The sequence below is a fragment of the Daucus carota genome, chromosome 3, assembly GCF_001625215.2.
Source record: "Daucus carota subsp. sativus chromosome 3, DH1 v3.0, whole genome shotgun sequence".
Classification (NCBI taxonomy): Eukaryota; Viridiplantae; Streptophyta; class Magnoliopsida; order Apiales; family Apiaceae; genus Daucus; species Daucus carota.
The window spans coordinates 12,269,533-12,286,640 of NC_030383.2; the positions used below are offsets into that span (position 1 = coordinate 12,269,533).

Genomic DNA, 17,108 nt, shown 5'->3' on the forward strand with positions numbered 1-17,108 from the left:
ATTTTAGTTTAAAATTTTATAAAAACGTGGTATAACCCATATTCAAATCAAAATTTTATGAATTGACTGGTGATTGAAACAGACGCTGAGAGCAAGTTATTAAAGTGTTAATTACATTTCCTGAATTATCTCCTGATTTTGCTCTTGCTTGCTTCAAGTTTTAAACACTTGATTTGGTCGATCTTATTGCAGCCAATCACATGGCTAATTTTGTAAATTAGACAATCTCATTTCTTTTCAGGAAAAAAAATTAGATATTCATGAAAATAGTTTTAGATACTTTCCATTTCTCAATACACAGACTATCCGCGGCTTTTACACTGCTGTACACACCTTGCGGCTAATGGCATGTTTGGTTACACTTATTTTCCCAAAATAAGGATTTTTTTTGGGGAAAAAATATACATTTCAAAGAAAGAAGAATACATTTTTACGTATTCTTTTTCTTATTTTGAAAAATAATGTAAGATGAAGGGTATATATTCTGCTAAAATAGAATGGAGAAACCAGAGCTTTCTGAAAGCAATGATAGAATAATGGAAAACAAGAGAACAAAAATGCAAAAATGAAGCTCAGAACACACAGAGATCAACAATAAACATCAATCACTTGCCTAGTAAATAGAAGAATGCATATATAATTGTAAGCAGTATGTAGAGAAACAGGAGCCATCTCCAGTTTTTCCACAAAAACGCTTCTTGGGGGCAGAAGTAGTTAAAAATGCACTTATGCTGTCCCTCTCACGTGCGGGAAAATGACTCCCACTGATCAGAAAGATATAAAAAGGATGAATTAGATTGAAGGTCTGATAAATTTGCAAAAGTTGAAAAATCAAGGTCTAGTAGGAAGCAAGGTCAGTTTTAAAGTAACTATGGTGGGAAACTCACCACTTTTCAACAAAGTCTCTAATCCACAATCTAAGAGTGTCAGAACCTGACAAATGACCAGATGAGCACTTCTTAGAACAGCTGAAGTGCCATTTTTAGCTTATTTTGTTTCCATTTCGGCAACTTATAGAATGCAGCCTTTGCCATTTTAAATTTCTCTCTGAATTCCTTTGACGAGAGATAAGTCTGTGCAGCAGAATTTTAAGTTTCAGCAACGTTTCTTAAAGTCATTTAAAACTCACTAAGAAGTAATGTTACTGAAACACATACCTCCCGTTTGGTCACATCAATATCTGTAACAGGATTGTTTGATAATTTTGTAAGACGTTCGTAAGGGTACGTTACGAGCTCCTCATCATCATCAGCTTCACCCTCCTTCACATCCTCCTGTATTGTTATGGCTTCTGTTATGTTATTTATTGGGGCTTTCTTGCTTTCTGCATCTGGTTTTCAGAAGGGTGTATAAGGGATCACTTCGCACAGGATAGGATAAAGAACATGTATCTGAGATGTCGAAATAAAAGCCTATATGTTGTGGAGATATTTGAGCAGTGTATACCTTTAACCAAGTGGGGAATCGATGTGTCTTCTGCTGGTTTATCAAAACTCGAGGTTAATGTTGTTATAGGTGATGATCTAGAAACCGATTTTGCTGAATCAGCGCTCCCAGATTTTGGGTAAAGCTTCTTAACAATTGGGGGAGGAGTGGACATGTTCCTTGTATTAGAGTTTTCAAAAGCAGCTGCTAATGCATTGAAGGCTGGAGATCTTCCCCGTACACGAACTCGCTCAGGGCTAAATGACACACTTCTGGAACGCTGTGATATTTCTGGCAAAGCGGCAGATCTTCCTCCATATGAAACAGGTGTTCTCCTCTTGGGTTTCTGCGGGCAACATGTTCACAATTACAAAATACTGGAAAAATAGCACAATGATTCATCAAAGCACATTATCATCACACCTCAGGCCAGTCTCAGATCAGATTGTTATCATATAACGGTCAAGTATAAGGTCCCAAATATCCTGGCTTAGTAGTTAAGAACCTAACATTTGTGGCACGTGAACTTCACAGCTGAAGCTGTGGATCAAGTATGTTTGGTATTATTACCCAGTGGAAATGAAAAGATTGGAATTTGGATGGCCCCTAGAGCTCAATATTTTGACCCAAGATAGTTTGGATAATATTAATTTTTGCTCAAGGCTTGTCACAAGAAGTGCGTAAATTTATCTCTGTGCATTCTATATCAGTGGTTCTGGGACTGATACTTGCAATTAAATCTTATTAGAAAATGTCAGTATCACATCTTGTCTTTGTAATCCCGCTACAATGACGTAATATTGAAGGTATTAATTTTTGCATATGAGTATGGGCCGTATGGCAATCTATAAGTGCAAAGTGAATTTGTATCCCTGTCAATTTGGGCTCTTGTTTTTTAGGTAAAAGTTGGTTTGGCCACCAGTTTAAACATATTTCTTTACATATAAACTCACACCCATGTCACACCCAATCTCAGCATGACTGGATCACTCTCTTCTCACAAAGGGAAAGAGGGTGATACCACTTAGGCACTGCCCATCAGTCACCAACTAGTTAACTTCCTCTGTTGTTGAAATTGATTTTTATTTATTTTTGGTTTTAAGACAAGATATTGTTTATTGTAATGCATTTCTTATGCTTTTTACTATTTTAGTACTTTTTTACTACATGCTTTTATGACTAAACAAAATTTTATTCTAGTATTCATATTATTTTTCACTTCAGCTTCTGGATGCCTTGGTATGGTTTACTCAAATTATTTCAAAACTTTTAAAAGAATATCAAGAAATATCTTAGGTTTCAACAAATTATTAGAGTACATAAAGTTTATCTAGAAAGCGAGGTCAATCATGAACAACCTCACTGCTCATAGGTGTAGAGGTGAGTTCCCATACATCTCACCCTCCCTAGAACAACCTCCATGTGGAGCATAATTAATTAAGGTTAGTGTGAAGGCACTTAGTCAAAATCAACAGTAAAATTTCAACTTTCGTTTCCTACAAAAATCAAGCAGGTTGAGCGATTATGATAATTCTGCATCTAAGCAAAAGTGAATATGCCATAGCAAGCTAACTTGCTAGGACTAAAGTGTTGAAGTTACAGTAAATGGTAATATATGCAATACCTAAGAAACTCAAATTTCAAGCAACAGCCTACTTCAATTTTTGTTTGTTTGCCTTTTATTTTTTCCCCCCTTCTCAGTCAATAAATTATTTTTTCATCAAAATTTTTACAATATGTGACAGAGAACAGTTCCTGATACTAAGTGCTGGCAATTAGTTCAAGAGCATACATATATGACCGACAGTAGGCACATATTAATCAATAAACTGCTACATAAAAATGTACAGACACTGACAAGAGAAGGCTTACATCCAGAAGTGGAGTCCCTCCATTTTTTACCACGGCAAGTTTTCTCTGGAAGGAGTTTCCATGCATCTAAAACCATGCAAATAATATCAAACCTACAGAAATCTGACAAAGTTTTGGTTGAATCAAACCTTTATAATAATATAGCTTACTGCAGACTTCGTGGAGTCCCATGTAAAGAAACGTGTGAAGAATGTTGGCTCACTCCCTTCCGTTATGATATATATTGGCGCTTGACCACATAATTTCTCAAGAAGAAAGTCGCATTCCAGAAATTTCTAGTTTGATTTTCACGAAAAAAAATTAGTAAAGAGCATGTCATTATAAAATTTGCTTCTTGCACAGGTGTTGTGATTGAAGGTCAATAATTCACTTGATTTTCTCAACTTACTGCATAAATCAGTTTTCCCCGTAATATTTCTCCCACAAATTTCACTGAATATTGATGGGATTTTCATCTCAACAATCTAAACCTATATCATGCAAGACATAAAGCATGACTTCAATTCTATTTAATAACAAGGTAATCCAATAATTCCGACACTGCAATTTGAAGTATGAAATCAAAATATTGGATGATTTTGTTGGCTTCAATATAATCTGTTTTTTTCATTTTGGGTTGCTGGATTAGTAAAAATCTCCAAAATTGAGAGAAACTTGTTTGCCCAGTGTCTTTGACACTTCCAGTGCCTGGGGAGCTCTAAGTTTAATTTAGTCTACCTTCCTCCTCTGCACTTAAAAAAGGAAAATAACTCCAAAAACAAAGTCTGGATCGAGGAGTCCAGATTTGATCGAGTTTACCCAATGAGTACAGAAAATATTTTTTGACCCGACTAAACTTACATATTAAATATATTGCAAACATTTATTAAAAAAGATTTGTAAATAGATACTCAAATTTACAAAAATAACCATAAGCTTTTTAATTTAAAAAATGAAAACGTACAAGTTTTATTTCCATTTTTAATACATAAGCACTTCTAATTGCACGTGTAAATACCTTTGTCAGGGTCAGTCCTGAGTTATCTAAAGCCCCAAGTCAAAAATAAAAAAATTGTGCCCGACAATGATATTGAGAAAAAGGTAATAAATAACATATCAATTATATTTTTTTTATTAGATCAATCAAATAATAAGATATTCTAATATATAAGTATTCTATCAAAGTATTTAGGAACATGTTTGGTACATTTCTAAAATAAAGCTTATAGATATGTGCCCCTAAGAAAGTTTTGTGCCTATATATTTTTTAAAATTCATATCTATTCCTATATATATGTAAAGAAAAATGTGCCCCTAAAAAATTAATCTTTTAAGTGCCCCCATTCATGAGCATAAGCGGCTTGGCCTCAGGGCCGGCCCTGACCTCTATGTTAGACATGTGCTTACATAATAAAGAATTTTTTTGACATTTAAACGAAATGAATATAGTTACTTCTCTCATTTTCTTCTCTCCCCGGCTTCATGACATCCAAACTGACACCTAAGAAATTCAATGTTTAGAGTTTGTCTATCCTCGATGCTCAATGCAGAGCTCAAGAGGAAATTGAAGTGTGACAAATAATTCATATTACAGTTTGTAAGTTATTAAAATAAAATGATCAGAAGCCGCCACTGTGGATCTATGCTATATAACACATAGAAGACAGATCAATACACGACTGCTTAGGATTTACAACTCATCGACAGGTCACACCTCAAGGTTCAAGACATATAAAATTCATAAAGCAATATAATTAATAACATAAGACAGAATTTTTACTTGCTAGAGAATCTGGCTAAATCTTACCTGTCCAATAGTTAGAGCATCCCTTCTATATTTGGAGTTGGCCTGTTGCCCCACCCAGACATATATCTCTGAATGACAATCCAGGATAAAAATATCTTCAGTCATCAAATCGTCCTGGTCAAAGTTGTATATCTCTTTCACCTGCATAACTAAAACACATATTTAGGCCCGACGAAGCAAATATTCAGATGTTACAAAGTCAGATTTTCATACTCTTCCAAACAAAGAGATATGATATTGTAATTTAAGTACTACTTCTGCTGTTTAATATTTTAATGCCACTTTTATTCTCATAACGTGCATACCAAAATAATTATACAATATGCCACTAAATAATTTGTATACTCTCCCAATCCTAATGATTTTTTAGAGCCATGCTGAACAAAAACTGAATTACAAGACAACTGGAACAGCATATGTGAGTTTAATAAGGATTTGAGGTTATATTGCTGCATAGAATTTTAATGAACATCTGTACTAATAATACAAATATTTTAACTCTAAGATATTTACTTAGGCTAGTATTTTGACATAATAAGGACAAATTATATTCAAGTGGGATGCTGATACGTGTATCTTGCCTACAGTTTACGTTAGCCTTTAGCAAACTCTATATGTTCTAAGAACCCTCAATGATGTTAGATTTTACTTAGGGCCCGTTTGTTTTCGACTGAATACAGCTGAATAAGCTTTAGCTGAGCGAGTCATGTTATTAAGACCATTTGAGGGATAAATTTTATCTTCTGAACTATTCATAAAATGCTGACTCAATCTGTTTTAAATTCTTGAAAGAATCGCTCAGATGTCCACATGTGTGTTTGTTAATACAACTGTAGAGGGGTGCCCGTCAAAATGTACATGCAAATCTTATAAAAATTGTACATTTTTTGTTAATCTGTTACATATTATATGTAATATTTTATCACAAATTTTGTTTGTTAAAATAAATTTCTCTGAAAATAATATAATAATAATTAATAATGAATTTTAACTATATAAATTTTATGGATATTAATATATGTAATATTCTATTTATATATGTCTAAATATTTTTTATTTTATAAAAAATCAAGTGATATTTATTTTCTTCATATTTGTATAATTTTGTTTTGTTTAAATATATAATCACATTTCTAATATATTATTCAGATATTCTGAAGTTAATTCGTCAAATAATATTATTCATTCAGAATTCAGATGAATTATTCATTCATATCATTCAGATATATTAATCATTCAATTTAGATTTGCCAAATGACCCCTTATTGTCATGCCTTGGTTATTCCTTGTAGTGGATAGCCAAAAGACAGCCACCATTTACATCTACAATATCCCAATCAACATATGTTCATCTTAGACTAGTAAGAAAATGTTTCGCAACAGCCAGAAAACATTTAGTCCTAGTATCGATAACATGGAACGGATGTAAGAAAAAGACGCACCTTCAAATCTGAAGATCAGAAATCAATTCCAGAAATAGTCAGTGCAATGAACACAAGAAAGAAGTCAGATTACAAAATCTAATATAGGTGACTGCAACAGAACATTAGAGTAAACTGGCATAGTATATAAAGGCTGCTCTAGTAAAATTACAGAAAATATGATTAAAGTTACTTGTTAAAATTTTAATTACACGTTAGTATCTGTTTGGATAAATTATTGTTTTGTGTAACTCGTGAATTATTAAAAATATAACATTAAAAACAAAATTTATAAGTTGTACATGTGAATGATGATATTGACTTGCATCATATAAATTTAAATTATAGAAGTAAACACGAAGTTTAAAAATTCAGTTATTTTTTTAACTTCTAAAACACTTTTTAACTTATTACACAAACACACATTTTTTAACTTAAAAGTCAAAATTCACTTTAAGTTCAACAGTTAAAGCTTAGACAAACATGTTCATATATAGACTGTAGAAAAAGTTCTACTAACCATTTGTAAAGGAACATGAGAATAAATGAGGATCACTTTCAACATCCCTGCCAACCTTCTGACTGGGGTACTCAGATTTTCCACCTAACATATCCCAAAATTGCTCAGATTCCGAGCCTTCCTTTTGTGGTTTAGGCTGCACATTTGGCTGCACGGCACATAATTGAATAAGAAGAAAGTGTTCTGGACAAAACATTATCCTTTTTAAACATAATGGTAATTCTAAAAAAGTGATAGACTGAAGATAAGAAGAATGCACTGTGCCACTACTAGTATTAAAAGTCTGAAACTGAACTGCCCATCGATTTAATATCTGTCTGATGCTTAGCTGCATATGAATATGATAGTATATAAACTAGTACAAAAACTATGCGCTTTAAAACTACTAAATACAGTATATGTTAAGTATTAACTGACTTCTTTGCAACTCAAACAAGCATTTTATACTACAGGCGCAGTAAAGAAGCAACATATGTATTACATATTTGAAGCCAGAATATGAGTAACCAAAACCAGATCTGGGGAGGTATTAAATTTTCAGAGGCTGCTGGTAATTAAACAGAATAATATTAAAACCACGTCATATCAAACCTTTATCAAATCCAGCAGCCTCTCAACAAGTTCCTGGTCTTCTGATGTTGTAAGGTTGCCAAGCCACGTAAATAAAGAAGATCCGTTGTGTAATATATAACCATGGGAAGAATTTAAAGACGATGCAACCTGATTCAAATGAGATAGAAAAACAAATTTCTTCAGATTAATACAAGACATTGTTCGAGAGAAAAAAAAAATGTTTGAAAAAGTTTGCGCTATAACATTCCCCTTAAGTAACTTTCAAGAGCATAAGACCGGCAGTAAGTGCACCAGGTTATCTTGAATTTTACTCAATATATTATGTTCCAATAAAGAATTTCTAAAACTGCAGGTTTTGAAAGAGCTGGTTACTTAACATGGTACTAGAGCATATAAGAGTTCAAACCAGTTCACCCCTAGTTTTTGGATTTATTTATTTGTTTGTTTGTTGGTGCTCTCAGTTGTCTGTTAATCCACTCATTTGAGTAAGGAGAAGTGTTGAATATAATGTGATCCATTGAAGGCCTCCTCCTAAAACCTTAAGGTTTTGGGGAGTTTGTTGCTTAAACATATGTAAATCATACAACTTATACCTAAGGGGGCCTCCACTGTTGAGGCTTTTTTTTTTTTAACTGTCTTCATAGTTTCCTGAAAAACATAAGTATAGACAAGGTTGTCTTGTTAAAACATTTTGGTCTTTAGGAGGGGCAATATACAGTCTCTTGTAAGGTTTGATCACGTGACCTCCAAGGAGTCTCTCAAGCTACCAACTAATAGAACAAAAAAATGACGGTGGTCAGCCATAGAACACTTGCAGGAAATTGTCCTGCAAGGTTAAAGACAAGTAGGAAGATAGATCTCATCATCTCAAGATATTATGCAGCAATAGGTATGAAGACTAAGTTAGGTATCTTCAAACAATAGAGCATATAGTGTTTATATATATAAGATTCCAATGACACAAAGATCTACATTCCCCTTTCAAGGTTATATTTTGTCGCCATGGTTTTTTTAAATTTGGGGTCTAATTAAATTTATTCTGATTAGAGTATTACTAGTCATTGATGTTTATTTTTATTTGTTTTAAATATAATATATAATCACTTAGTCCATTATATAATTTCATTAGGGGTCAACATAATTCCTCTTTGATGCTATTGAGAACCCCTAGGTGTAACAATGATTATGCATTCCAATGAACCTAATTCTAACTTCTTACTTAATTTCATTAGTAGTTTCATATTTTCTAATATTTAATTTTGTCCTATATAACGTTTGAATTGCTATTTCTACTTCATAAACTGTTCTATTATATCACCATCTGTCCGCTCACCAAATACATAGAAAATGCAAGGATAGGGAACTAACTGCTTCGACTTGAATTGCTTGCATATTTTCTGGTCCAGTTCCCTGAACCCGAAACAGGGCTAACCCATCCTCTGAATACGTAACATCTGGAAGTTCCTTCTCCGCTATATACATTTTGTAATTAGCACTAACACCGCCCTGACAAAATTCCAAGGGGACACAAAATAAAGGAAAAAAGTGACAACTATATGTAAAAGAAAAAATACAGAAGTAAACACCTCTAATATAGGTTCCATCAGCATCTACATTTTCCATACCTTAAAAACAAGAAAGCTCTGGAATATTGAAAAGAACTGAATAGATTCATTTCCTTCACATATTCGTGCCTAAAACATACCATATTGAAACTATTGTAATATTGGATATACATGAAACTCCTTGATAATTGGCGAAACTGAACAAAACAAACAAAAATCACCTGAACAGGCAAAAACTTTAGCGACTCTACCATCTTGCTTGCTTGTAAAGTTGCTGAATTTCTGTCTTCCTGTAATGAGCCCTTATATGTTAAAAGTAATAAGTAGAAGGGTTGATATATGTTGTTCATTTATTATTGATATATCTCCTTCTGACCCTCTGTTTCCGAAATGATGGGGTTGCTAATATATTCATTGCACAATTAACATGTTTCCTTTCTTCTTTATTGTTTTTCTTTTTCCAATTAAAATTTTCCATTTGTTCAAAAAAAAATCGAGGGTTTGTAGCTTTTTGTGTATATTTGAGAATAGATATTCCCATGCTAGACATCTGAAATTACACAAAAGACATTGAAAACAGTCATCACCTCAACACTTTGCTCTCCAAACCATGTGCCTACAAGGTATTGATCTCCCAGTTCCCCAGGATACGTGTACTGAAAGATATAGCAATCTCCAGAGAAAAATTTTGACATGCTGGAACCTGTAAGAGGAATTTTCCCTTCAGCATCCATACGCCAGACCTGTTTAGTGATGGTGTCAATACTCAATATAGTTATAAATGAATCATGATAATACTGTCCTGATGCACATTGGTAATATGGAAGTGTCAAAATTAACAAACAATAGCAGGCTGGCAATAGAAGTGTCAATGTTAGCAAATGACTTCACATCATGATAAATAATTTCTATCAGTTCATATACTTAATTTGTATTTACTTGTTCAGCAGATTTTCCACAATAGTAGACTGTTCTCCTTCTTTTGGTTCTCTTACTTCTATGATTCATTAGCAACCAATCGGTTTTAGCTGACTTACTATCTTTTCCGCCAATACCTGTAAGTTTCCTGTGCAGTCAATATAAGATTGAGGCTCTTCTTTTTCAGGAGTAGCTTTCAGTAGGCCCTTCACATTCACCCCTTGGCGTTTCAGAAGTGCTACATAATAACCAACAATGAAATTAACATTATCAAAATATCTAATATAATCAGAATTACACTATGATAGGAAGATATACAGAAATCCACAGCAATGCTGGATTTCTGTGAAGGAGAAACAATACTGCACCGCATACACTCACCAGCAACCTTGCCTCTACCTTCCTCGGACACTGTTACATCTGTTGACTGAGGCCAAGAATTAAATTTTGATCGGAACATAACTGTCTCGAATCCCTCCATTACCCGGACTACTTGAGTTTTTGGCCGATGAACCGTATGAAGTAACTCCTATAAATTACGATTAACACAATAAACTTGAAGCGGAGAACACTCATAATAAAACTTAAGAAGCTAGGGTACACAAGCAAAATAAGGAAGTACCTCTGCAGCTCCACTTGCACTTTTTCGCTCGTCAAGAGAAGTATTTCTCCCCATCCAGACAAAGATTTCTGACCCACAATCCAATAGATAACACTTATAAGTGTCAAGTTGCTCTCTCTTCAGGGATTCAACATCCAAAGGTTCATGCTGCCCCTTCACAACACTTGACAAACACATGATTGTGAGAATAAGTAAAAGAATGATGGTGCACCACTCAGTTGCACTTGTCTGAATTTGTGTTAACAAAATGCAAAAGTCATCATCCTTTGTTTGATAAATATTGAATTAAGAAAAAGCCATATCAAGTCCAGAAAGAAAGTACAAGATAAATCACAATCACACATAACATCTATAACTAAATTGATTATATTGAGTTACAGTGCATCTTCAAGAAACAAGCATAACACAGAATCAACAAGGGAAGGACATAGCACAGAATCAATGAGGGACAGGCATAACATGAATCAGGGAAGGATATACTACCCAAAAAGCCTTGTAGAAACATCACCGGTATCATTAACATCAACAGTGGCAGTTTTCCTAGGCAAAGGAGCAAAACCACCAAATAAACCCCAGAATTCTCCAGTTTCAGCGTCTGCCATTAGTTTCCCATCCTCTACACAAAAATATCAGAATTTCACTTATAATGCTGAACAAAATTCGGGTTGTCTTGTCTCTTCTACAACTTGGCGATAATACACTAACCAATGGCCGCTATTTCACATTTTCCATCATGATAAGTATCTTTAATGTACTGAACTACTTCTAGTGCTTTTGCTCTCTCTTGTATAGATGAGTTGGAACCATTAAACTGAAAAATTTTAGATGTCGTATCAACTATAAAGATATCATCATGATTGAGTGAGGACCGACCAAAATCAACCTGGCAATAAAAGAAGGGCAGGCTGAATTAGCATTGCATGTAAAAAATCAAATATATCTAAAGCAGTACCAGACTTGCCTCTTTCACTTGAACAACATGCTTGCCTCTACACACATATAATCGAGTTTTGTGTTCTTCAGCTTCAGTGTGATCAAATCCAGATGCAACTCCTCCCTCTTGAGGTATGATACATGGTTTAAAGTAAGAAAGGAATTTATCTGATTCATGGCCTTGCACTTCCCTATATTGAACAGCACGCCCTCCAAGAACAGCATCCAGTTCAATAGTCTTAATTGCTGCAGTTCCAGATTCATCCTATTTACAGAAGTGTGTTGGCTTAATGAGTGACTATATCTTCGTGAATGCGAGATGTGAGCTATGCAATAAATGCACTTACTTGACTAGTATCCTTGCCTAGCCAATAATGAATATCGTGACGCACGGCACCACTCTTTAAGGCAGTTGTCTGCGACAAGATGCAGGGTTAGCATCACGATCAAAATGTAAAATAGGTTGCAATCAGTCAAGGTCTTATATTTTAGATGCACTTAAAGGTGAATACACCATATTATGGGACATTAGATATAGCTTAAAGTTTAAGCCAATGAAAGAGACTGGCCATAGTACAATACAAAATAAGGAGCTATTTATGTAAGTAAATATCTGCACTTATTGCAAATAAGTGAGAAAGCCATTGGAGTAAATATTATAATGATTACCTTTAAAATCACATATGAGTCTCCAGTAAAAAACTTTCCATGTAAAGATTTCGACACAGGTACCGGACGGAAACTCTCAATGCGCCATATCTCTAAGCCACTATGATTCTTAAGGATAACAGAGAAAAAGACTAATAGAAAACCCTAAACATAGAATTCCTTTAAAATGAAATGATACAATGATGGAAAATAAGCTAATAAACAGTTCTTGACTTGCAAAAGAGACCGCCTGCAAAAAGAATAGCCAAAATCTTGAAAAACTTGTTGGAGAAAATATGTATGTGAATGTAACAGAATGGAGATATTAATGTTTACAAATTAAAATCAAGGAAAGCATCTTAAACCAAAGGATACGCCTTTTGCCCAGCTCCTTGAAAAGCTGAATCCAAATCTCGCATTGAAACAGCCATGAATACTTTCTAAAGGCCTTTTTCGCTTTTGCTTATCTGTAAAAAAAACGCCACCCAAACCAATTAATATGTGGGAGAACATGAAAAGAGTTACCAATGGGTACTTGACAGAATAGTGTGTGATGAACTGCCAAATAGGCTTAACAATATCTTCAGAAAGTTGATAATTAAGTGAATATATGCTCCCAATATATGTGATGCTAATGATCAACTAACCATAAGCATTACCAATGAGGCAATGATAAGAGGAGTAAAAATTGAAACTATTCAGTATATCAATTTGATCTGGATTTGAGTGAAATACATGGCCACACAATCACCTCAGCCATTTAATTGAATTGCGCATGTACTATTCTGATAAAATGTTGACATTAATTCTTATCCAGAGTTAATTACCCATGTTAGTATAGATTACCATCAGTTAGAGTATGTAGAGTACATCTTCATAGAGTATTAGCTTCTAACCACAGTTCATATTGGGCGATGTCACACCACTAGAAAGAACATTTGATATGCATAACATATATTCATCGATGATTTATTTCCTTTATAAGATAAATTACCCCTACAAAAATAAAAGATTGATGATGTTCAGTTTAAGATAGACGGTAAAAGTGTCACTAGTTTTAAATTCTGATACTTTGTAATTACTTGAAATATCATGGTTCATTACATATATAGGTAATGCTTCTTGATTTAGTTTCCCATTTGTCATGTCACATGCTAATATGATTATGTAAATTTATCCAATTTTTCTGCATATCTTGGCCTAGCGGATACCTCTTACCCTTGAGTAGACGGATATCTCTTGTCCTTAAGTAGCAAAGGTTGAGGATTCAAGCCATAGGGAGACAAATGTGTGCATGAACATTAAATATCTTGTAAATGAACCTATATTGAAAAAAGTCCTATTTTACATTTATAGGCATTTGCATTTTAAATGGCTAAACTAGAATGCACATAATACAAAGTTTTATCATCTTCTATACTTCTGTTGTTGCTGGTAATGGGAAATTAGTTTAATATCTTCAGTAGCAACAACTACATTTCATTTTGTAGGATCCCAGACTATTTCTTTCAATTTTTTGTTTTTGACCTAAATACTAAGCTATGGCAATAATGAACATACTGGATTAATCAGTAAGTATATTAATATATACAAGACAAAACGGCATGGACCAAAAAACTGGAAACATGGATTCTCAAATTACCATGTTTATCAATATAAGCACTAAGGATCTCCAATGGCCTTGGCTAAAATGGTTGACTAAAATAATACAATATACTGTGAAATTTGGTGAACTTGCATTGTGCTTGGATGGGATTGACTATATTTTAAAATATGTTAATTATTATTTAAAGTTGTTATAAATATAATATATCATTTTATTATGGTAACAATTACTCCCTCTGTCTCAGTCAATTGTATACATTTCTTTTTCACTGCTCGACACGCATTTTAAGGCTCTTATAAAACATAGTTCTATAACTTATTTTTGAAATTTTCTTTTTCTGTATAAAAATATAAATGTTGTATTTTTATTAAAAAAAAAAGAAAATCTTAAAAATAAGTTGTGGAACTATGTTTTATTAAAGCATTAAAGTCCGTGCCGCGCCCCCGTCCCCCAATGTATACTATTGACTGGGACGGAAGAAGTATGTGAAACCTTCTTACAGTTCTCTGGAAAACGACAAATATAGCCAGCATGAAGAGGTTTGTTTATTACTATATTAACCTTTAAGAAGTATGAAGATTACACATCATTTATTACTATATTGAACTGATATATTCTATTTATAACAATCTAAAATATTAATAACATACTATTTTTAAATTATAGCCAACCAATGTAGCCAATACCATCGAAGCACAATGTCTTGCAGGTTCAGCAAATTTTACATGATGTTTTACAGGTCCAATTTAGCCAACGATTATAGTCAACTCCATTGAGCATGCTCTTAGAGCATCTCCAACCACTGAAAACCCTTAGCTAAAAAGTGAGTTGGCATACTAAAAATACAAAATTTTAGCCAACAGCTCTAAAAACTCAACTCCAACCATACCTAGCTGTTGTCTATAATTTTAGCCAACCTCCTATGGATGGCTAAATTTGTCGAACCTCTACAGGTCTGTAAGAAATCTGTAAGAAGATTGCACATCATTTATTGCCATATTGAACTGATATATTCTATTTTAACAATATAAAATATTAATAACATACTATTTTTAAATTATAGCCAATCAATATAGCCAATACCGTCGAAGCAAAATGTCATACAGGTTCAGCAAATTTTACATAATGTCTTACATGTCCCATTTAGCCAACGATTATAGCCAACACCGTTGGAGATGCTCTTACATATTATGTATAATTTTTAATTATGGTATGATTTATTGAATTTTACCATCCAGCCACGGACAATGCTCTGCAGCGGTTACGGGAAAAGGGAACACCATCTCTCTCTTAAACTCTATGATTCTATCATCTTTTTTTATTATTCATACCAAATCTTGATTCTTTTTCTAAATCTCTTCCTTTTTCACAACTTGATTCCATATTCCTCAAGAACAAAATATTTAAACTATTACAGTTTCTTTATTTACATTAAAGTTTCTTCTGATATATCTGCACTCGATCGGACTTTCTCTGCCCATTTTTGGATTTTCGTCGGTTTCAATTGGTACAGAAGCAGACCAGCATCCCACACCATTATTTGTCGATAGAATGGAAGTATAAGGATGATTTGATAGTTGTCTGAGAGGCGTATTACATTGATCAAGGTTCAGTTTCGTAATTTACAGAGGATTTATGACACTCTGATTTGAAGAATAGACTCAGATCAACAAAAGATTTCACGACAAAGGTGAGTCCCATGCAACAAAAATTATGGGCCCAAGTATTATTTACATATATATCACACAATACTTTATTGCACTAAGCCGAGGTCTGCACAGGAACAGTCTCCCTAATCTTTCAGAATAGGGGTATGTTAGGTTTGGTTTGGTTTATTGAATTTTAGTTAAGGGGGGTTTTGAAGAGTTGGAGATGCTCTAGGAAAATAAACTCACTACAACATTCATAGTGGCACTAGACACGATATCAATATGAACAAACAATAGAGTACAAAAATAACACTCGTGCTAATTACAAAACCGCTTCTTTTGCAATATTCAGTATGCAAATATGCAACAGCAATGCAACTCGAAAACAATATTATAATCTCTTTACCAATTCATTTCTATCACCGTTAAACTCCGAACAACAGATACAATGTACGTGACTATAATCATCCACATAAATCCATCAGAATTAAGCAACTCGACAAAACCAAATGCAACACCTACTCACCATTAAATTAAAACCTAGAAATTAAGACAACTGAACATATCAAGACAACACTAATCAGTTCTTACAGTAAAAACACTTCAAGTAACGAAACAAAATTACTATAAATAGAACAGTGTGTTTATTTGAATACCTGGAAGTGGAGAATCTGATAAAACGGATCCAATTATAAGAGTGAGATGAAGTTAAAGTTGCAGAGAGAGGAAAGAAAGAATTGAAACTGAATAGAATTGAAGAAGAATAAAGAGAGAAATAAGGAAAGCAGTGGAAAAAACATAGAAAGTAAGAGAGTGTTATGATGAGTTGCCAGGCGTGCTTATCACTAACGCCACGGTCCCACGTAAACGCTGTGTGTATATCTATACGAATCTTTATGTGTGTATCAGTGTAAGAATTTCTTTAAATTTAGTACGAGTACAATTAAAGAATCGAGAGTTGACCCCTTTAACAGGTGTGTATTGTTGGCTTGTTCAAACTCCGAGTTGCTTGTTTTTCGTTTGCAAACGCCAAAGAGTAACTAAATTGTAAATAGGTTCTTTACAAAAAAAAATTGTAAATAGGTTGTTTATTATTTATTTATTGTTTATTATTAATTACAAATATATAATCTTTTACGTAGGATGAGATAATTTTTAGTTACTGTGTTTATTCATCTAAATATACTAATTTATTAAGTTATATTATATTATTAGATAATTGTAACCACATACAATCATACTTGCCATCCTATGAGACCCACGTGTAACTATATTGCTATCACATATAAGCATTGCAATCCTAAACATCGTATTTTTACAAATATTTTTTTAAAAATAAATTTTTTTCACAAATATTTCAAAAAATAGTAAAATCGTTAAAAAGAATCGAGTATCATGTATCTCCCTCTCTCTTTTTTTAGACGGAAGAGTATCATGTCTCTTAAAATAAGTAAGATCGGATGATTTTGACTTTGTTTTCAAAGACTATCATGTCTTGATTTTCGGTGCACACACTAATCACCAAAATTGATAAATTTGAATAGTTTCCATTGGTTTAACCTCTTTAATA

The 17,108-nt window shown here is 33.4% G+C and overlaps 1 protein-coding gene across 2 annotated transcripts; it reads right to left on the reverse strand.

Moving 5' to 3' along the window:
- Positions 1–464: 464 nt before the first annotated feature.
- LOC108214562 (villin-4-like) lies at positions 465–16,358 on the reverse strand. Of its 2 annotated transcripts, none has more exons than XM_064090375.1 (23): positions 16,195–16,358; positions 12,659–12,750; positions 12,305–12,404; positions 11,983–12,051; positions 11,664–11,900; positions 11,408–11,585; positions 11,186–11,318; positions 10,703–10,865; positions 10,462–10,609; positions 10,218–10,318; positions 9,750–9,905; positions 9,384–9,452; positions 9,223–9,291; positions 8,966–9,103; positions 7,616–7,744; positions 7,025–7,172; positions 5,084–5,232; positions 3,447–3,572; positions 3,298–3,363; positions 1,447–1,771; positions 1,158–1,330; positions 888–1,073; positions 465–764 (listed from the first exon to the last, which is right to left on the reverse strand). In XM_064090375.1, exons 2-22 carry the CDS (start codon positions 12,712–12,714, stop codon positions 960–962), a joined length of 2,847 nt encoding a protein of 948 aa, XP_063946445.1. In that variant the 5' UTR covers positions 12,715–12,750; positions 16,195–16,358; the 3' UTR covers positions 465–764; positions 888–959. The 2 variants fall into 2 exon arrangements, with proteins under 2 accessions (XP_063946445.1, XP_063946446.1); XM_064090376.1 differs by lacking the exon at positions 16,195–16,358 and adding an exon at positions 14,779–14,799.
- Between the last annotated feature and the right edge of the window lie 750 nt (positions 16,359–17,108).

Coding starts and splice junctions, on each gene's coding strand:
- LOC108214562 (XM_064090375.1), bottom strand. CDS start 12,714: ATGGCTGTTTCAATGCGAGATTTGGATTCAGCTTTTCAAGGAGCTGGG. Junction 10,610..10,702: donor GTGCAAGTGGAGCTGCAGAG/GTACTTCCTTAT, acceptor CGTAATTTATAG/GAGTTACTTCATACGGTTCA. Junction 9,292..9,383: donor TAAAGTTTTTGCCTGTTCAG/GTGATTTTTGTT, acceptor GGTATGTTTTAG/GCACGAATATGTGAAGGAAA.